General features: G+C 36.9%; 1 protein-coding gene across 10 annotated transcripts; it reads left to right on the top strand.

Moving 5' to 3' along the window:
• Nucleotides 1-137: 137 nt before the first annotated feature.
• Nucleotides 138-22,684, top strand: LOC149654322 (MAP/microtubule affinity-regulating kinase 3). Of its 10 annotated transcripts, XM_089845780.1 has the most exons (14): nt 139-423; nt 2,857-3,180; nt 4,396-4,581; nt 4,687-4,980; nt 5,096-5,224; nt 5,883-5,994; nt 7,614-7,729; nt 7,874-8,045; nt 9,479-9,664; nt 11,907-12,078; nt 12,386-12,511; nt 14,440-14,676; nt 17,556-17,656; nt 18,973-22,684. In XM_089845780.1, the coding sequence occupies exons 2-14, from the start codon at nt 2,905-2,907 to the stop codon at nt 19,071-19,073; spliced, it is 2,208 nt and encodes a 735-aa protein (XP_089701906.1). In that variant the 5' UTR covers nt 139-423; nt 2,857-2,904; the 3' UTR covers nt 19,074-22,684. The 10 variants fall into 10 exon arrangements, with proteins under 10 accessions (XP_089701908.1, XP_089701906.1, XP_089701904.1 ...); XM_089845782.1 differs by lacking the exons at nt 17,556-17,656; nt 18,973-22,684 and adding an exon at nt 16,242-16,548 and having other exon boundaries at nt 138-423; XM_089845778.1 differs by having other exon boundaries at nt 5,096-5,215; nt 5,883-5,982; nt 17,556-22,684.
• Nucleotides 22,685-22,770: the final 86 nt, after the last annotated feature.

Here is a 22,770-nt window from a genome sequence, read left to right as displayed (position 1 = left end):
AGACAGACAGTAAAAAGCCCGTATTAGACGTTCCTTAATCCGACTAGTTTTCACCCACCTTATGCCTAGCCCCTGATCGGACATTGCAGTGTCGTTACCCAGTTACAATATCCCATACGGCGTTGTACAAATCTAGCTATTTCTTTGGTTTGTGGTCCTATGGAAGTCCGCCATGATTGTGTTTCGCCAGAGTATCGGCTTCGGTAATTTTATGGAAATGAAATTTTTGAAGGACTATCTCTAGTAAATCGGTCGAAATAGTTAATTTTTAAACAAACGCGGCGTTTTAATTTTTTTAGCGTATAATGAAAAGATATTATCGCGTTAATCGAACCTTTGTATTTTGGCCAAGAAACGCGATAAGCCTACTTCCCAGCTTGACAAGAGGAAGAAACGAGTGATCCCCAAACTGGACAGGTTCAGGTGTGGACTCTCTAGGCAACTAATGCCGGGATACTTTTTTTAGTAGATTATTATGTAGGGGTAGTTTTAGGTCACAGTTTAAAACGGTCACTTAAGTTAATTATAACCTCCATTTCTCAGTATCTATATGTAAATTACAATCTATTTTAGTCGTAAGATATCCGTTTTTTTGGCACTAAATGCTTCATTCGAAGCTTTTTCACAGTCTTATTGGAATTTCGAGGTAAGATGACCGAGGCTTAAGTTTACGGATTTAGTCCTAACCGCGGAGAAGGCCTGTGCAGTGTTTTACTAACCTTTTAGGCCAACTTTGAAACCATTTCAACGCGTATAAATCTAGTTATATCTAAGGAAATACGGTCCTAATCTGACCTAATTATATAGAGTAATTAGATTCTGAAGAAAAATTAGATATTTCAAAGAAAAAATTAGGTTGAACACAATCTTTTGATTATGATAGGCTCAGTGTTAATGTTAACTAAGTAGGTATTGGTTTAATTTGATTTAATTATGGATAGGAAAAGTTGAGTTTTACCCTTGAAAGTCAAAGAGTATGAGTGTATTTTCATTTTTAGTTTAAATGTGGTATAAAATGCTTAGATTGTCTGTTTTCAATGTTGTTTAAAGGAATCTTACCTTGAATCTAAATCAGTAATGAGGGCTGAGGGATTGAAGGGGATATGAATGAAGCCTTATTTTTCTTTGTCGCGAAGATGTTTTGGTTACAGAACTTTTGTTTACAACGCGTTTGGCTTCCTATTAGTTGTTTCTAGGTACAATTGGCAGCCAGCATTTTATTAATGATTATAAATGTCTATTTTGCCCTAAATGGACAATTGGTGGCTATAATTCTACTTCAATCATTAAAGCCAAGTTTCAGGGCAGATATTTATTGAAATTTAACACCAACATGTCTTAAACATAGAAATATGTTTCTTTTAACGTGCAGTACAAATGCAGAAACTAAAAAAACCTACTTTTAATGAAAGAAACACTGTTCCTGCTACCTAGGCCAAGTGCATCAAAATATAGTGCCAGGTTTTTTTTGCAAGTACTAAAAGGCATTGGAAAGATTTACCTAAAGTTGGCCTAGAATGTAGATGGAATGAAACTGAAATCCATGAAGGCCTCTTAAAATTATCTCCACCAGACCCATTTGCTCCCTACTATTCTAGAATATAATAAAAGATTTACTAACTTGCATTTAATTTTTGAATCCAGCAGTTTGTTTTAAAGTTATAGTTCTAATGGGTTTATCTAGTCAACACCATTTTAAAGTAATTTACCTTTTGACGCGAGTTTCTACCATTTATTTAAGTGTAGAACATTGTAACAGGGTTCATACTGAACCTTAATAAGTCAGGAATTTAAAGTTTTGTCCTAAAAGTCAGGAATGTGTGGGGGTTTTTTCGTTTTGTACATCAAACCATGCTTTAAGCATGGATTAACTAACGCTAGGGATTGTTCACTAACCGTGTTTCCCATGTAGTACTGTCGCCAACAACATGTTCCGAATTATTCCTTGATTCCCCTCTTCATTCCCCCAATTTATTGGACCAAAACGGATGTAGATATAGCGCCATCTCTAGGCAACATAAATCGATTTTGTGGATTTTAAAGATGGCGGCGCCCATATTTAGGCGGGATTTCAATTTTTGACGTCATAGGACACGTGAAATTTGGTCCAATTTTCTTATAACTTCCTGTTAGGGATAGTAACTGCGGCTAGGGGGCGTTTGGAACATGTATACTTTATCTTTTAGGGGAACGAACAATCCCTAGCGTTAGTTAATCCATGCTTTAAGCAATGCTAAATATTGACCCAGGTGTGATCATGAAGTGGGCTCTGGTAAACACCTCAAAATGGTCAGGGATATTGGCAAATTTCCTCAGGGATAACCTGGAGTGGAAATTCGGGGATTTTCAATATAAAAATTTCGTCAGAACGCTGACTTGTAAACTTTGTGAACAAGCGTCATGTATTGATTACATGTGAAATAAGAAAAACTAGAACAAAAATAGGGGTGTGCATTTTTAGTCCAAAATGGTATAGAGTGCTGTCAGTTGTGACGTCAGATCCAAGGTTAAACGTCACGAGTCTGCCTTTAGCAATGGGCGGCCATGACAGTTACCGTTTTTTCTTTATGGGGAAAACAGCATGGGTGACGTCACACCGGCGCTTCTGACAGCACTCTATATAATGTAATAATGTGTTTAGAAACATGATCTTAAAGTTAATAACGGAGATTACCCCTAACTTCTGTTAAATTATATTAAACATGGATATCAATATTGTACGGTTATCATTAATAAGTCGAGGAAAATCGCCTCACGTCGTGCAGGTTGTAGCTTTTAAGAAATTTTTAGTTAGGTTAAGGGATGGCGCCACTTTAGTTTGTTTACTATTCCCGCTTGTTTCGTTGTTTGATGTAGGTTCCATATCCGCTAATCATCATTAGGGGGCTAATTTTGGGAACTTCTATGAAAATGTCAGCTGGTGTCAGACCACCGCCGTTACAAACTGTACCGGAATCAGTGGCGACTGATCAGGGTGAAGAAATGACTCCAGCTCCGCGACCCCTTTCCTCGCGTAGCCGCACGTCCGAGGAGCCTCATATAGGGAGGTATAGACTACTCAAAACTATAGGCAAAGGCAATTTTGCTAAAGTAAAATTAGCCAAACATTTGCCAACCGGGAAAGAAGTCGCCATCAAAATTATTGACAAAACACAATTAAATCCATCGAGTTTACAAAAGGTAAGATCATTTTGAGATCGGGGGCGCGTCGGGAAAAGAAACAAGTCACGAAAATTCTTTCCTAAATTCTACGTGTAACAATGCGCAACGAAACCTTCGTGCTGAAAATCCATAGCATGTTTGTTTGCGCCCTTTTTACAATCAAGAGTCCAAATTAGTCACTATTAGTCCACAGTAGGGTTTAAAGTATTCATGATATCTCTAATTGTTTTGTGTTTGCGATGCACCACAAACACACACAAAAACACGGTACTTGCCTTATGTAGCTACTTGTGTTTTTTGTAACACGACGTACCTAAAAATCTCCCCTTTTCTTTCCAAGAAAATTTCTCAATTCCAGGTGGTCTATTTTACCACATTTTTACTCTCAGTAAGGAATTAAACGCAGTCCTATTTGCTAACTTACGATCTTTTTCCTATCAGTGCATAATTAGTAACGGTTGCGCAACTCACTGCGGATTCTAGTATGGTCGCTAAAGTTATACCCGCAGTTTTGTTCCCAATAGGGAGCTAACAGTTCTGACCCTGAAACGTCACACCCCTCTATCTCTTACTGGAGTTTCATCCCCCTAACGGTTGGGAACATTATTCTACGAGCAAAAATGCCAACCAGAGGGGCTGCGTGACGTCAGACTATCTCTTCCTCCTAGCCAGTTGTTAGCTCCCTTATAGTGGACATTTTCTTAAATACCACCTTTAAGCTGATATTTTCTTGACCACCCATCATCCCTAGTAGGCCTACCCATCTTTTTTTTTCGTGTTTTCGATCCACGCGCTCACAAACAAACAAATGTTTCAAGGCCGCCACCCGAGATCTCCCTACAATCTCCGTTACACGTAGATAAAAAAAAATTATAGAGTAATCTCGGTAGAGAGGGGAAAAACCAGTTTATCCCTCCCTTTAGGCGCGCTTTTGTAAGAGGGAATACTGTGCGCGCTTGTTAGGGGGGATGACACGGAGCATGGAGAGTAGTATCGGCGCTACGTACAGCAACGTCACTCCCTTCTATCTCCAAGCTACGTGACATCCCCCCTAACAAGCGCGCCGCTCAGTATTACCTCTTACAATAGCGCGCCTAAAGGGAGGGATAAACTGGTTTTTTCCCTCTCTACCGTGATTACGCTATGGAGTGACGTTGCAATACGTAGCGCTGACATTACTCTATAATTCGAACACGAAGTTGACCTTTTAGTTTTGAATTGTTCTCATTGCAGCTTTTTAGGGAAGTTCGAATTATGAAAATGTTAGATCATCCAAATATAGTTAAATTATATCAAGTTATTGAAACGGAAAAAACATTGTATCTCGTTATGGAATACGCGAGTGGTGGAGAAGTATTTGATTACCTGGTGGCTCATGGTCGAATGAAGGAAAAGGAAGCCAGAGCAAAATTTAGACAAGTGCGTCATCATTAATATGCAAATCCTGTACACCTATCGGACAAGGGCTGTTGTCATTCCTAAACTTTCGGGCTTTTTCTCTTTCTCTCTCCCTCCCTGTTGCAGATTGTTTCAGCTGTACAATATTGCCATCAAAAAAGGATTATTCATAGGGATTTAAAAGCGGAGAACCTCTTACTAGATGGAGAAATGAACATAAAGATTGCCGATTTTGGCTTTAGTAACGAATTTGTTCCTGGTCAAAAGCTCGACACTTTTTGCGGTAGCCCTCCATACGCAGCACCCGAGCTCTTTCAAGGAAAGAAATACGACGGCCCGGAAGTTGACGTCTGGAGTTTAGGCGTCATCCTCTACACTCTAGTCAGTGGGTCCTTGCCATTTGACGGAGCCAATCTTAAGGTCAGCACTACCCGCACTCGCGCCACACTATTAGGACTAAACACTCTCTCTGTTCAGCGGCTGTGCTATGTTCTCGATACCATATTTCAACCCCTTTTTATAATAATCATTACAGGAACTTCGCGAACGGGTGTTAAGAGGGAAGTATCGAATACCTTTCTACATGTCAACCGACTGTGAAAACTTGTTAAAGAAATTTCTCGTTTTGAACCCGGCGAAGCGAGCCTCGCTCGAAGTAAGCAAGGTTAATTATTTTGCTTTTGATTTGATTTTGATTTTAAGTTGCCCTTGCACCATTTTAATTCTCCTCAAAGAAAAATAGGCCTACAGTGTGTTTTTAGCACTAGAAAAGAGCTTGAAAGAACCTTTGGTTGAATTAGTTTTGTGGTGTTCAGTTTTCTACGCGCGGTTATTCGCGATGCAATTGGCAAGGCTTAACTTGTGTACGTTTTCGTTGTGTGTAGTTTAGAAACTGTTTTTCTGCTTGAAATTGCATTGATGATTTTCAAGTATTATTTGCGCGCAATAAATGGATGAATTAGTTTTGTCGTTTTCTACGCGCGGTTATTCGCGATGCAATTGGCAAGGCTTAACGTGTATATTAGATTTTGTGATACGTTTTCGTTGCGTGTAGTTTAGAAACTGTTTTTCTGCTTGAAATTACATTGATTTTCAAGTATTTGCGCGCAATAAATGCAATGCACTCTTATTCGTGATGCACGTGACAAGGCTTAGTAAAAACACGCCTAAATTCTTAACCCTTGCCACATTCGTAAGATTCATTGATTTTAGTTGATTTAACACGCGATTACTGGTGCATAAAGTTAAAAAAAACTACCAAAATATTCTCCGCTGAACAATTTCCTTTGCCTGTTTTTTTTTCTCTATCGCGTTACGCGTAGACTATTATGAAAGATAAATGGATGAATCTTGGGTACGAAGACGACGAATTGAAGCCGTACATCGAACCTGAGACTGATTACGCTGATCCCAGGAGAATAGGTAAGCCCTCTTGTACGTAACCACGCTTTTTAACTAACCATCTAATTGTTGTATTTTGCCGGCTTGGTTGTTGTTTAATGTTTAATCTAATGTCAATTAAAAATTAGGCTAAATACATTAATAGGCCAATTTCTTCACTTAATTTAGTGTCAACTTATAGAAATAACTTTATGTAGTGCGTGTTTGAATCGGTTTTATAATTAACTTCGAATCATCTTAGCAAAAGACTTCGTGTTGTACAATTACGCGACACTTAGGAATAGCAGGGTTCATACAAACCTGGAAAACAGGGAATACCTTGAATAATCAGGGAAATAAATAGTTGACAAAAACCTCAGGGAATCTCAGGGAAATTTATAATTTTTAGTAAAATTCAGGGAAATCAGGGAAATTTGCGTTAAACAGGGGCAGAGTAATTAAGCAAAATGTTCGTGAACATTCCCTCCGTAGGATTAACATTACGCTATACTTTGGAGGCTCATAACTCTGGTTATATTACAGATACGGGGATGTCCTTTGACTATGTTATAGTCCTATTTGCCCCCCATCCAACCATACTAAAAACATAGGGCTACGACAAACATGGGCCGAGTAATTAAGCAAAATGTTCATAAACATTCCCTCCGTAGGATTAACATTACACTATGCTATACTTTGGACGCTCATAACTCTGGTTATATTAGAGATACGGGGATGTCCTTTGAGTATGTTATAGTCCAATTTGCCCCCCATCCAACCATACTAAAAAAGTAGGGTTACGACAAACAGGGGCCGAGTAATTAAGCAAAATGTTCATAAGCATCCCCTCCCTAGGATTAACATTACGCTATACTTTGGAGGCTCATAACTCTGGTTATAATAGAGATACGGGGATGTCCTTTGAGTATGTTATAGTCCAATTTGCCCCCCATCCAACCATACTAAAACGTAGGGCTACGACAAACAGGGGCCGAGTAATTAAGCAAAACGTAAACAAACAACCCCCCTCCGTAGGATTAACATTACGCTATACTTTGGACGCTCATAACTCTGGTTATATTAGAGATACGGGGATGTCCTTTGATTATGTTATAGTCCTATTTACCCCCCCCCCCCCAATCTCCTTCGTTAATATTTGCACCATAGGATACTCCATATACGGGAAAAACCTGGAAAATTCAGGGAAGTATATGGGGGAAAAACCTGTAAATCTCAAATCTCAGGGAAAGTTGTTTTCCAAAAGTTGTATGAACCCTGAATAGATAAGTTACTTATAGTGGCATCTTTGGTGTTGTTTCGCAAACTACAACATTAATGGTTTAATTTGCACTAGCACTTAAATTAATTTTGATTTAACTTAAATCCCGGTTAAAACTTAATTAAGGAACTCTAGCCTAGTTTGTTGAATAGATGACGACATCACTTCAAATTAGTTAGTTGTCCCTTAATCTTAACTGGTTTCTTTCAGTTAATTAATTAATTAATTGAAAGAAACCAGTTAATTAATTAATTAATTAACTCGTATTAATCTAGAATTAACTTGTATATATTGAGTTAATATTAATGTCCGTGATTTGTAGGGGGGGGGGGCGTTTTAAGTTCTATTAATTCGTCAACTTAATTAATGGGTGCGATTCGATTGTCTTTTGTAGCGGAAATTCTGATGCAAATGGGTTACAGTCGAGACGAAATAGAAGAATCCTTAAAAAATAAAAAATACGATGATATTATGGCAAACTATTTACTACTAGGAAAAAGGCCAACTGAGGTACGTCTGCCTGTTGCACCCCTCAATATGGCCTTAGAAGCACTCAATAGATATCTGAACCCATAAACAAGTTAGGGAGGGAAATAGCTTTGAAGCTAAGGAAGGTTTTTCTCTTGTTTTTTCCCGGGATGGGTTTTAAAACAGAACGAAAGCTGCGATTCTCGATCGAGTTCGAGTTTGTCCCTTCGAGCCGTTCGTCCGCAAGTGGAAGGTCCCATTACTAACCAGTCTCCTTCTCATAATAAAGTACAACGCAGCGTATCGGCCACCAACAAGCCACGACGCTTCAGTCACGGTGGGGGTGATACCGCCGCAGGCAAGTGCAGTTTTTATATAAAACTGAACTTCGATCTGCATTTTTTTATTCCTCTTTTTTCCCAAATTATTTTTCGATATATATTCGTACAATATTTTAGTCTATATAGAGTAATTTCTTTCTCATATACGGCAACGTCATAACCCTCTATCTCTTACCTTAGTGATATCCCCCCTCCCCTTCCCTTCCGGGGGCAAATAGTATTCTCTAGTACAAAGTTGCCCCTAACGTAGGGGATACACAGTTCATTCCCCCTCTCAACTGAAATTACTCTATATATTAAGATTTCAAAATTACAATTACGCCTTGCTTAGAAAAAGTAATTAATATTTTTAAATAATGCGGCGGCTTTACTATGCTTTAAGCCGTTTTTAAAAAAAAATACCAAAAATAGTATACCAATCTTTCTATACTCCAAATTGTATTTGGGCACTAAATTGCTGGCTTAGGCTTAGCTTTAGTCTTCGGGAATAAGGTAGGCTTACTTATTAACGGTAATTGAGGGGTAATTACCTATAGGCTGTTTGCACACTTTAATATTGTCACACCTTCGACAAGAACCCATTTAAAGTTTGAAAAGTTCAGGTAACATTACATTATACCTTAAAAGAACCGGCCTTTTTAAATATAAATGGAAAAATTAATTAGTCTTAAAAACGAGGACTACTGCGCCATTGGTTTAGTGGCGTCTGCTAGCCCGAACCTTAGGAACCTATCTTACATCCCTAAGTTACTTTATACGGGTTCTTGGTTCAAATTAGTTGCTGAATTATATAACCAAGAAGTGATAGCTAGTTTATTAGGGAGAAGGTATAAATTCGCCCCGCATTTCTAGCTTTATCTCCAGTCCAAACGTATAATAGGTCCGGAGTTAATCCCCGCCTCTAAATTACAACCAGCATCTCATTGGTATTTGTATTTTCCGCCTGAGGAGAGGCGAAATAGCTCGGCCTCCTTTTACCCCCCCCCCTTGTATTTTGAAAGGGGGACTGGGACTATGGCCTCACGCGAATACTTAGGCATCTTATACCTTCTACCTAATAAACTAGATATCGCTTCTTGATATAATTAACTTATACTACACAAACATACACACGGCGCGTTTTTGCTCGTCAAATGGTTCTTGAACTAAGAAAAAAAATTTGGCTCAAAAGACGACTAATATATTACGCAAGGTTCCTTCCCCCCCCCCGTAAGTCGGGAACGTCTAACGTACGAACCTGACTTATGGGGATCTTGCGTAATATGCCTATGACGCGATGAATTTAATAATTGGTACAATTGGTGTGTCTTCGATAATTTAAAACGGTTGGTTGAGCGGGTGGTCCATATTAAGTTAAATAGAACCTACAATCATACGTACAAAGACAATTAGCGTTGTCTTGATTGTGATTGGCGGTTGAAAAACAAACGAACAAACACCAAAATAATAGGAAATTCGACCGCTACTGGTGCTGCTTCAACCACTTACAAGCAACAAGCGATGAATACTCTAGGGCCGGCCGCCGGAAAGGAATTAACCAGCGGAACGGGCTCTACCACGTCGCCCTCTCCCAAAACTGGGCCACGACACGTTAAGACTGCTCCCGGTGGCATTGTAGTTCTCGAACCACCTACAGGTAACCAAAATTGTCAAAAAAAGCAAACAAACCCCAAAAAATATATCCCCGTCCCCGCAAAGTTTGTTGGTTTTATGGTTTCACCATATTTATTTTGTGCACTCACTAAATCGTACCGTTTTTGTCAGGAATGCGTATAGCTACTAGGAATTATTGTACACCCATGTTAATTTCTATGCGGGTTTTGTGGGCCGGGCCTAAGAACTTACTACACCAGGGTTCGTACACAACCTGGAAATCCTGGAAAACCTGGAAAAGTCAGGGAAAGTGAAAATGGGCCTAAAATGTCAGGGAAAAGTCAGGGAAATTGAAAATGGACCTAAAAAGTCAGGGAAATGTCAGGGAAAAATATATTGGAGGAAAATTTAAAGCCTGGATAGCAGTACAAGAGTGACCAGAAAATGTGTTGTCTGAGATTTGACCAGAGCCCCAAATTCGCGGAGCTCGCTTCGCTCGTTCCAGTTATTACTTTGATAGAGTTACATTTAAACACAATCATTGGCTTATTTTTATAACAAAACTCGTGCAAAAATGATTCAAGTGAATTTAGATTGGTTTTCATATGTGTTCGCCATGTACGTTATTGCAAATGGTCAGGGAAATTTGGGGAATTTTGTCATGGAAAACCTGGAAAAGTCAGGGAATTTAATTTCGAAAATTTTGTACGAACCCTGTACACCCATATCTACCATGTTAATTAATTTCTATGCGTGTTTTGTGGGCCGGGCTTGAGAACTTACTATCCGTCACGCCTTATATAATTCTAGCTACTTCATTGGTTGGTAGGTTAGCAACGGGAGTTCCTAGGCGCGCGAAAAGGGCAACGCGCAGCGAGGTTAAATTCGACGTACATAATGATTAAGTCTAGTAGCTCCGCCCACAAAAATCGCCTAGATACGTGTAGAAAATGGGTACACGATGATTCTTATTATCTGTTATGTATTCCTGGTTTTGTAAATAACAGCTTAAGTCGTTTTTGGACAACCGTTTCCTTTTCTTTGTACTTTTTCTCGGAAATTGAAAGACCACCTACCTACCTTTGGGCCACTTTATCATGCACTATTTTTTTTTTTTTTTTTTTCTTAAATATTTGGTGAATGCTTTTGGTTATTTTTGGAATCTACATCTACTTTTCTTCGACTAAATTTGGGAGTGGGCCCACAATAGGGAAAATGTGGTTCAAAGGTCAAATTTTCAGGTGTACTCAGTAAATATCGGAAAACTTTGGGGGTTTTACAAAGAACTCCTATTATTTGTGAAATAGTGTCGGTTTGACAGCGTTCATATATTTCGTACAGAGTGGGTTAGCTATTCGAGACCATTGGCTTTTATGATATAGTGTTGTCCTACTATCCTAGTGGTACTGTTAGTTAAATGGCGATGAAAATATTCCAAAAAAATCTAACATGATCACGTGTAATGCTATAATCAAGGGATATTTATCGTGATCACGTGTTATGCTATAATTAAAGATTATTTAACGTGATCACGTCGTGTTATGCTATAATTAAAGCATATTTAACGTGATCACGTTGTGTTATGCTATAATCAAAAAATATTTAACATTATGATCACGTGTTGTGCTATAATAAAAGAATATTTAACGTCATGACCACGTGTTATGCCATAATGGAGGAATATTTAACATGATCACGTGTTATGCTATAGTAAATCAAAGCATATTTAACGTGATCACGTGTTAAATAATCGAAGCATATTTAACGTAATCACGTGTTATGCTATAATCAACTAATATTTAACATGATGATCACGTGTTATTTTTAATTTTAAGTTTTAAATTCTACATCAATACAATCCGCGGAATTGACCTCGAATAGCAAAACCAACCTGTAGCGCACTTAAGCCGTAAAAGTGATTTATTCGCGATAATAAAAAGAAAAACATTAAACAAATTGTTCTTTATGAAAATGAATACAACCAAATACATGTAGTATGGAATTGTACCCTTTTTCTCGTAAATCAACTCTTAAAACTTAAATTTTGGAATGAAATGCTTCCTTCCTTGACCGCAGTGTGCATGCATGTCGGGTCTCGATTGTTAATTCTTAAATAGGCTGTCAAATTGCAGCAGCAATCAGTCAAGTTTGGCATGCGGTTTATGCTATTCTGTTCTGTTCGTTAACATTTTTATTTATTAAGTATTGCGACTTTTAATGTGTTATTTTTGGTCATTTGGGAGACTTTAAAAACGTTTTGAGCGTTTAAAATTTTGTTATTTCAGGAGCCGGTACAGGTAGCAGTCCATCCAAAGCTTTGAGAAAAACCCCTTCCAATGCTTCTGCCGGTACTGTTAAAACAACTTTCAGCGGTATCCCTAGACGAAATACCTACAATTATTCTGAAAATAAAACAACCGCAGCTGATCGAACGTCGAGTGTAGATAATACAATTAGGTGGGTTTTAATTTATATTTAAACTAATTATCTTAGGTAGCCTACGTAATACGCAATGATATTATCAAAATCCAATTATTATTATTACTATTATTTAAATCCAAAAATTAAGAAGCTTCAAAGCTTTATTTATTTATTTATTTATTCCGCTGACTTTAAATTATCTATTCAAAAAGTTAATTATGATTTTAATCATCTCTGTTAATTTTAATTTGACACGACTAACTCCGCACGTTTTTACTTTTCTATCTCTATCTCTCTTTATCCTTTTGTTGCGCCGTTACTTTACTTACTACTAACTTTACAGCAGTAACCTTCCTATGGCTGGTGATGAAACCCCCAGGCCCAAGGGCCATATCAAGTCTGCGTCCGTCTCCTGTACTGGACGCAGTGAAATTCCTAGTCTTGATTCTGCTGACCCTCTCCGACCAAGGTAGTTTATTTACCTAGCTCTTTATAAATATCTCCCCCCCCCCATGGAATACCCTTTAGAGCGGAAACTATTCACCCCACCGTTGGCCCCTCACGTGACTTTGAGATGACCCTGGGATTGTCCTGGTCTTTCCCCTTCAAGGGTTTGACCCTGGGATTGTCCTGGTCTTTCCCCTTCGAGGGTTTGACCCTGGGATTGTCCGGGTCTTTCCCCTTCGAGGGTTTGACCCTGGGATTGTCCGGGTCTTTCCCCTTCGAGGGTTTGACCCTGGGATTGTCCGGGTCTTTCCCCTTCGAGGGTTTGACCCTGGGATTGTCCGGGTCTTTCCCCTTCGAGGGTTTGACCCTGGGATTGTCCGGGTCTTTCCCCTTCGAGGGTTTGACCCTGGGATTGTCCGGGTCTTTCCCCTTCGAGGGTTTGACCCTGGGATTGTCCGGGTCTTTCCCCTTCGAGGGTTTGACCCTGGGATTGTCCGGGTCTTTCCCCTTCGAGGGTTTGACCCTGGGATTGTCCGGGTCTTTCCCCTTCGAGGGTTTGACCCTGGGATTGTCCGGGTCTTTCCCCTTCGAGGGTTTGACCCTGGGATTGTCCGGGTCTTTCCCCTTCGAGGGTTTGACCCTGGGATTGTCCGGGTCTTTCCCCTTCGAGGGTTTGACCCTGGGATTGTCCGGGTCTTTCCCCTTCGAGGGTTTGACCCTGGGATTGCCCGGGTCTTTCCCCTTCGAGGGTTTGACCCTGGGATTGTCCGGGTCTTTCCCCTTCGAGGGTTTGACCCTGGGATTGTCCGGGTCTTTCCCCTTCGAGGGTTTGACCCTGGGATTGTCCGGGTCTTTCCCCTTCGAGGGTTTGACCCTGGGATTGTCCGGGTCTTTAACCTTGAAGGGTTTGACCCTAATCTTACTCGGTTCACGCGGAAACTCGGAAAGTGAAGCTTTGCCCCAATATTTTGAGCTTAAAATGCATGTGGCTTTTTTTGATAGGCTTGTCTCAAGCTAGATATGTTTACACTTTGTTTATTTTAAGTTCCAATTTGGATTTTTCTCTTCTACCTTTTGAAATTAACAATACTAACACTATTTTTACGTCGGTCAAAATTAAATCGCGCGGGAAATGAGTCTGGGGTGTGTGGTTGACCATTGTGGGCGGGGCCTGTATTTACTATTGGGTTCATTGGAAGTTATTGTGGTGAAACTCATGACTCATGGGGATAAATAACGTTTACGTTGGTCAAAATTTAATCGCGCGGAAAGGGAGTCTAGGGTACGTGGTTGAGCATTGTCTGTTGGACCTACATTTGCTATGGGTTGTGGGGTTTATTGGAAGTTATTGTGGTGAAACTCATGACTCATGGGGATAAATAACGTTTACGTCGGTCAAAATTTAATCGCGCGGAAAGGGAGTCTAGGGTACGTGGTTGAGCATTGTCTGTTGGACCTACATTTGCTATGGGTTGTGGGGTTTATTGGAAGTTATTGTGGTGAAACTCATGACTCATGGGGATAAATAACTTTTACGTCGGTCAAAATTGAATCGGGCAGAAAATTAGCTTGGGATATGTGGTTGACCATTTTGGGCGGGGCCTATATATACTATAGTCTGCTACAACGAACTCTTTCGTGACGTCACACCCTTTTTTCTCTTACCTCGGTTTTGGGCGACTATATTGGAAGGAAGTCGTCAGCCTCAGGGCATATAATATAGACCCCCCCCCTTATTATTGACGTCACGTCCACGTAGCTCCTCCCAAGTACTATATTGGTTAAGGGGGTTTATATTGGAAATTATTGTGGTGAAACGAGGTTTTCACTGTCGAATAAGTACTTGATGGGGATACATAACGTTTAACTTGATGATTAGGCCTAGTAGTACTTTGTTTCTACGGATAAAGAGGCGTAACGTGTGGTTCTTTGTTGTAATTTTGTTCATAGTACCGCTACTATAAAGCAACCATCCGCCGTGTCACCCTTACCGAGCGTAAACCGAGCTTTTCCTCGAGGAACGGCTAATCGTAGCACTTTCCACAGTGGACAAAATAGAGAACGAAGGCATACCAGCACGTATAATGGACCCGGAACGGGACCTCTTCATTCGCAAGATACCTCTGGCGTTTCCCACGGTAGTAGACAGTCTTTCTTCAGCAAGTTGTCCTCCAGATTTAGCAAAAGGTAATTCATTTTACTCTTTTTCTCTTTATTTTCCTCTTCTTCTTTTATTATTGAACTTTGATTTTTTTCTATTTCGAAATAAGTTTCAAAACCATAACTATATTGTTTTTCTGAGAAATTGTCCCTAAGCATATAATTAATTAAAGTGTATTTTATTGATTTTGACTATAAAACGCGACGCGATCGCCCGGACTAAATTTATACGCGTTAAAAATAACTTAAGTACAAGTTAAGTAACTATAGGAATACAATTGGGCCGAGCGAGGACGAAATTAAAGATTATTGGCGTAATTATCAAATTTTTAATAAATCTCTACATCTCAACAAAAAAGCCTTCTATATAATTCAAAGCGGTTTTATTACTTTTTATATATAGAAGTTGAATTGTCATACAAACGTCACTGCTTTGTAGAAAAAATCTTATAATGTTTCAATATTATTATTATTAAATAATACTTCTGAAGTTGAAACAAAAAATTTCTTAAAAATAAATTATGTTGGCGTGAATATTGAATGCGCGTGGTGAAATGTGTTTTCACGCTATAGGGAGAGGGCAAACCCATTCTTGCCACGTCATAGGCTTATATCTCTTACCTCGATTCCATCCCCCTAGCGGGGGAATTTCAGTATCGCGCCTACAAACGCTCCCCTAAGTAGAGGTATAAAATGACGTCGGATGTTCTTTCCCTCCCTGACAAACGCCCTCTCCCTATAGGATAGGCAACAGAGTAATTTCTTTCCCATATACGGCAACGTCATAACCCTCTATCTCTTACCTTAGTGATATCCCCCCTCCCCTTCCCTTCCGGGGGCAAATAGTATTCTCTAGTACAAAGTTGCCCCTAACGTAGGGGATACACAGTTCACTCCCCCTCTCAACCGAAATTACTCTACTCCCTATCCCCGATTTCAGTTTATTAGATATTCCGGCTTTGGTTGTCACAACTCGCGAAGCCAGAGTGTCTATGTAACGTAGCTTTGTGCGTGCTGACAACAGGCGAAATCAGTACTAATTTTCAGTATTTAAATCTCGAGATTTTAAATCCTGAAAATTAGTACTGATTTCGCCTGTTGTCAGCACGCACAAAGCTACGTTACAAAGCGACATATCTTTGCGCGTGCTGACAACTGACAACCGAAGCTGGAACTGAGTATGTGTACATAATAAGCTGCTGTCGGAGATAGGGAGTTACCTATTCTATAGCGTGAAAACAAATTTCCTCACGCCCATCCTTTGTCCATGATTTTAGACTTTGTATTCATCAAAATTGAAGATTTTAGTGATGGGTTTTATATTGTCCAAGCCTACGAAATTCTGTTACACAGTAACACAGGTAAAAAGGATTTCATAGGCTCCGGTTTTGTTAAGTACTTTTTTGGCGGGGAAAACCTTCGAACCCCTGCTGTTGGTTTATTTCCGAATTGAACCTTGGCACTGTTATAAACTATAATGAACCAGTATGATCAGTTGAATCGGTCGAGCTAGTTTATGGATGATAAATTTGAACTCGCTCGGCTCACGAACCTTGGGGTTGCTGTAAGACCAAAACCGCTTTTTTCCACAGGAGTTCGATGCTTGAGCCACAGGAGAAAAATGGTTGCGGTCATCAGACCAAACCAAGGTCTTGAAAAATGAAAGGGCCTTCGTGGTTTACGTAGCATGATCTGCGATCACTGACTCTCTCACGAGCACGTTGCACCGAATCTATTCCATTTAACTATATATAATTATTTAACAGTCTTCGATTAAGATATATATATATATAAACGTATATAAGAAATCGGTCTATTATTTTTTTAATTAGAAAATTAATTAACCTTAAAAGTATGTTAACATCTTAATTACTACAATAAAAACCAAATGGAGCTCAACCGTTAATTACTACTTTACGTTTACAGTGTTTTTTACGTACTCGCGCGGTTGTTAGTATTGTACATACTTGTTTGCTTTATTTATTTATTTATCTTATTTATTAGTGGTGTTACCGGGAAATAATACATTTACACGCTGGGAATGTTTAAGTAACTTTGCGTTGGCTTGTAGGTGGGTGGGTTGGCTTTTAAATGTTGGGTAGTGATGTGAAGACACCTTACGGTTTTGCCGGGTAAATTACCGAGTACTTCGCGCTGTTTAAAAGCACCTGAACTAGGTATGAAGTGCTCGCAATTCAACGTGGTTTAAAATGTGCGTGAAAAAAGTGAAGTACCATTACATAACGGTAAATTATGTCTTCACGCGTACATAGTCTTTTAAAATGGGGTGGCGTAGCAAGAGGATCCCGGGTTCGATCCCGGACTGTGGCACCGGGTGAAAATCTGGGAACAAATCCTTCTGCGTAGAGTTTGCAAGTTCTCTCCCCGCTTGTTAAAGGAGTTTTCCTCCGCGGTCTAACCCGGTTTTTCCTTTCCATCAAAACTTGCAGAGGTTAACGGTAATAGTTAGTATAGGGCGCTGTAGGTTAGCTGTGGCATAGGGGCTAGCCCCCTGCACCCCTCTATGCATTGTAAAAGAGACCCACCTGTAAACAAGCCACAGGCTTAGTGTGGATATCCCTTCATAGACAAAAGCTTATATTATAAACCACGTCGATTTGTACCTAGTTTAGGTTCTTTGAACAGCGCGAACTGATGGGAAATTGAGGAAAAACTGTACTCCGAAGTAAAATAGACACGTTTTTATAGTCAGTTAGTTTAATTCAAGGTTTTGATTCTGATCATAAAACTGTGGTAATTCACCGTGTATGATATTTAGGGTATGATATAAATCGGTAATTTTCGGGGGTAATCGGTAAATGACGGAGTTGCGCAGTGTTGTGTGGCGTGTAAATGCGTAATATCCCGGTGTTTTACGTAATATCACATTAGGTTAAATTTTTCAGAACAATGAACGACGATCAAGTGAAGCCGCGCTCGTTAAGATTTACGTGGAGCATGAAGACGACATCTTCCAGAGATCCGAACGAGATCATGCAAGAAATCCGTAAGGTTTTAGATAAAAACAACTGCGATTATGAGCAAAGGGAAAAGTTTCTCTTGCTTTGCGTCCACGGTGATCCCAATACGGACTCATTGGTGCAATGGGAAATCGAAGTCTGCAAGCTCCCGCGACTCTCGCTCAACGGCGTTCGATTTAAACGCATCTCGGGCACTTCCATAGGTTTCAAAAACATTGCCTCCAAGGTGGCCAACGAACTGAAACTGTGACTACCAGACCTGGTGGAGGTTGACGACCTTTAAGATTGCACACACACACAAAACGCAAAATAACAAAAAATACAAACTTACCAGAAAAAAAAATAAATAAAACGAGAGAAATATCGAAGAAAAAAATTAAAAAAAAATAAAAATAAATAAAATTAAATTAAATCCGTTAAATAATAAGTAATATTAAATATCTTGGCAGAAAGAAAATTAATATGAAAAAAAAAAACCAACTTAATAACGTTTATGATGGTTTATTCCCATCGTAAATGTGTGTGTATTTCGATAAAGGAACAATTGATGAATGTCATCTCATCATCAATACATATTCGCCAGCCCTCACCACCTACTTCCTTCCAAAACGATTATTTCTGCTTCCCACTTCCTCCCCCCCCCACACACACACCTTCCTCCGTTGTATCTGTTAATTAAGCGGTTTCCTTAGAATTAAATACAATTAAACCCCCCCCCCCTATTTAAATTTTAAACCACGCTTCAAAACACAACACCCATCGGGGGAAATAGAGCCCGTAGTAAAATTACGCGTTGATTGCAACCCTATTACCATTGGAAGAATGGTTTCATACCATTGGAAGAATGGTTTCATACCATCGGAAAAATGGTTTATACCATCGGAAAAATGGTTTCATACCATCGGAAAAATGGTTTCATACCATCGGAAAAATGGTTTCATACCATCGGAAGAATGGTTTCATACCATTGGAAGAATGGTTTCGTACCATTGGGAAACTCCTTTCAAATCTTTACAGGCATTGGGAGGAGAATATTAGTACCCAAATCGTAGTAAAGAAATTTTATATTGATATTTCTATCAACGATTTTTCCCAAAAATATTTGGGACGTCTCTATCCGTCTCTCTCATTCGCTTTCGATCGAGCTATCGTAATTGCTTCAACCATTGGAAAATTTAATTCCATCCTTCCCATTGGATAAATCTTCGGTCATAAAAAACCAACCAAAACAATCCCTCGAAACTTTTCTCTTAATCTATATAGCAGAAATTTAGAAACCAAAAAAAGTGACGTACTTTGTTCAAACTTCTTACACCAAAAATCTTTTTTTCGTTTTGCGAAGGAACCAAATCTAAAATTCTGCCGAGATGTGCCGATTCTGAAAGTTTAAAAAATGAACCGTTAAAAAATCAATCCCAACTATTAAAACGAATAAATGAATAAACAAACAAACAAACGAAAAAATATTATTATTATTATTATTATTATTAAAAGAAATTAAAACATTTTATGGACAAAAACGTAACGTAACGTTGAAATCGCGGGTCTATGTTTTTTAATCCGATGTTTTTTCAACGGAGTTCAAAAAACATGACGATAAAAAAGATACCCCTTCCCACTTGTTTGTGGTAAAATAAGAAATGTTTACCGGTAATGTGTACTATATTATACAGTTTCCGACTTAAACTCTGTCTTTGTACAGGTGTGTTGCTTTAGAAAAGATTTTTTGGAAAAACATAACAAACATTACTCAATCCGCGCAAACTGCAAACACTTTTCGTAATAGGCGAGCGAGTTACCTATTTTTTTTTTTTTTTTTTGTTTCTAAAGGTAGGAAGTTTTTCTTGTAGCGAAGAGTTATAATAACGATTAAACGTGAATTAAATCAATCCACATTTTTTTAACGTAATTCCGTTAAAAATTGTGTAATATTTTTTAAACGTAATGAAATCTGCCACCTGTATGATAAAAAAATTTGTGTTTGAAACTTAATTAATTAATCGTCATTAAATAAGGCTTTTCCTTAGAACGATCTTCAAAATTTCTGCCGTTCCGTTAATAATAAAAAAGGACGAAGGTAGAAAATTTGTATTAAAATTCCTTCGTTCGTTCGTTCGTTCGTTTGATTGATTGGGTGAACGAAGTAAACGACACTCGCATAAAGTGTACGTAATGTTAATATTTTTACAGTAATGGTTCTATGGGGAAGCGATTCAATGGAAATTAATAACCGTTAAGGGTTTTTAATTACACCCTAATTATTTCGCTACTTAATTAATAATTAATTGCGAGAAATTAATTAATTAATAAATAATTAATTAATTAAATAAAAGGCATGATTTATTTAATTAAAACTGATTACACAAATTCTAGGAAAGTTACGTAATAAAATGTGGACCGCCTTTTTAATAAAAGATATTAAAAAACAGTGAAATAATTTGCAAAAAAAAAAAGTTGTAAATTTAATCATTCTATATAAAATTAATTATATGAAAAACAAAAAATTAATAAATCCAAAACCTTGTACAACCATAAAAGGACAATTTCTGCCTTTTTCCTGGGGAACATTAGCGGACAAAACAAGTTTTTTGCGGAAAATTTATTCATATGAAAATGTATAAAGTATAAAAAAAAAAAAAATTAATGAACTATAATTAAGAATTGTAGTGATAATTATAACCTTAGATAAAAGGGGGAGATAATACCAATACCAATACCAATTCAGACGAATATGTGGATTCATTTATATATCTTACGTTAAAACAAAAAACAGACTGAAAAATCATCTTTACAATGTTTCTTTTTTAGGTTTAAATTATTACAAATTTACCGGCGAATTTTTAAATAAAATAAATTTAAAAAAATATGCCAATACCTTTTTTTTTTTTTTTTTTTTTAGTTTTAGTTTAGTTTTTGTAATGTAGTAGGAAATACGGTGGGTTTTGTTTGTAATTCGTTAAAAAATTAATTTGGACCCAATCATTAATTAATTATACTGTCCATTTATTAATTGTTGCGGTTTTTAAGTTGTTTTATTATAATTATTAAAAAAAAAATAAAAAAATTTTCATTCCAAATTTCCTGCCGTAGCTCTCTGATTGAGATCAAATTAAAATTTATTATTTAGTGATACATTACATTACATTAATTTTAATCTTAATTAATTAATTAACATTTGAATGGAATGTTTAAACCATTAATCAAACAATACTCTCTCCAAACAAACAAAAGTAAATTAAACCAAAATTACTCAAAAAAAAAAAATATTAAAAATAAAAAAATATTTTTCCCGTCAAATTAATTAAAATTATTGTATTGGAAAGGTGCGAAATAAAAATTTGTACTTAGGTAGGTTCTTAAAAGGAAATAATCGGAGGTAATTAAACAACGCGTATTGTACCAGCCAGTTGGTACAAGTATTTAAATTTTTTAAGCCATTGTATTTAAAAAAAAATAATTTGAAAATTTATCAAAAAAAAAAAAAAAAAATTTTTTTTAATTTTTCAAAATAATTAGAAAAAAACGAAATAAATTTTTTCCCGGATTTATTAAATTCTGAAAAATTACGGATAAGCTAGATTAAAATAAGGGGGACAATCCTAAATGCTTATCTGTAAAGAAAAATGTAGTAGGCTTTACAGGGATTTTTATAGAACTATTATAGTTGGTTAAAAGAAAACACGTACGTGAGCTGCCGCAGTCGAAAAAAAAATGTATAAAAAAATAAATATTGATTGCTTCCAGAAAATAAATAAATAATTATCGTAAAATTGTAAAAAGCTAAAAAAAAAAAAAAAAAAAACGTATAACCACATACGCTTAATTACTAATTAAACTAATTAAATTAATTAATTAATGAATATAAAAGCTCTGAACAGAAAGCTACCGCAGGTTTAAAAATATTAATGCAAAACGGATCGGATGGTAAACGAGTTTTGAAATAAATATTTGATTGATTGATTGATTGATTATAGTTGGTATTGTAAAAAAAAACATAAAACATACAAATGACGTGTAATAGTTTGCTTAATTAAATACTTAGATTTAATTACACTTTTCTGTCATGGACTTTATTAATAGGGACTTATTTCTCCCCTTTCCCCTGTAGTGACGATCGAGTTTCAAGTCCCATTTTTAGATGTAAAGTCCATGAAATTATTCTTAATTAATTAGAACTGCCATATGTTTAGAAAGGCTCTTATAGCCACTGTAAAAAAATATAATTATGTAAATTATAATAAACAAATAAACAAAAAAAACACCTGCAATGGAGGGAAAGGTTCAATTGTAGTAGGTTTTTAATTATTTTTTTTTTCTTGGACAGGGGGCTTGCTTAAAAATTAATTGTTATTTAAAAACCCTTTGATTTTTGTAAAATGTAGTTGTTTTTTAAACTTTAATTAAAAAAACAATCGTGCTTTTTAATTATAATTTCAAATTAAAATAAAATACTAAAAATATTTGCTCATACTTAAAAACAAAACCAAAAAAAAAAATATTTGAAAAACAGTAAAAAACCAAAAAAAAAAAAATACATTTTATAAAAAAAATGAAACTAAATTTTTTGGCGTGTTTTCTACATCTTAGAAAAAAAACTAAAAAAAAAATTAACGCATTTACTAAAAACAATTTAGGATTTAAATTTTGCAATACCAACTAAAATATAATGTTTTTTGTTAATAATGCTCAGTTAATTCAATTATTTTCCCTAATCCTAAATGATTTTTAATTGTTTAATGATGGTAAAAAAAACTTTTTGGGCCTTTGTAGCCTAAAATAAAAATACCGCGCTGCGCGACATATTTTCTTCAAGCAAAAAAAAAATAATGACAAAATTGTTGGTATAAAGTTCTGTGTTTATAAAGTAGAGAAAAACAAACAAACAATCTTATATCCTTAATTATTAGCTTGTAAGGGAAAAATGGAATCTTATAATTATAGAAAAAAATTGTGAAGCAGCAAAAAAAAAACCTATGTGTATATGCACAAGTAACTTTTGTAAATAGTCTAATTTAAAATAAACTACTCCAGATGAGTCCAGATATAAAAATAAATTAATTCTCCTTGGGTAATTTACTGAAATTTAAGGCTGGTTACACGGAAAGTGACGGAATACGTGTCGGTAACTGCAATAAACGCT

This window comes from Phalangium opilio, unplaced genomic scaffold (assembly GCF_054372755.1).
Source record: "Phalangium opilio isolate 3A_F unplaced genomic scaffold, DU_Popi_V2 ptg000079l_1, whole genome shotgun sequence".
Lineage (NCBI taxonomy): Eukaryota > Metazoa > Arthropoda > Arachnida > Opiliones > Phalangiidae > Phalangium > Phalangium opilio.
Note: the sequence above shows the minus strand (reverse complement) of the source record. Positions and strands in the feature narration are given on the sequence as shown.

What these genes read in the sequence shown, in the direction of transcription:
- LOC149654322 (XM_089845773.1), top strand. Translation starts at nt 2,905, where the DNA reads ATGAAAATGTCAGCTGGTGTCAGACCACCGCCGTTACAAACTGTACCG. An exon ending in TGGGGGTGATACCGCCGCAG is followed by an intron (nt 8,046 to 9,478) that starts GCAAGTGCAGTT and finishes CCAAAATAATAG; the next exon opens with GAAATTCGACCGCTACTGGT. An exon ending in AGTTCTCGAACCACCTACAG is followed by an intron (nt 9,665 to 11,906) that starts GTAACCAAAATT and finishes TTGTTATTTCAG; the next exon opens with GAGCCGGTACAGGTAGCAGT.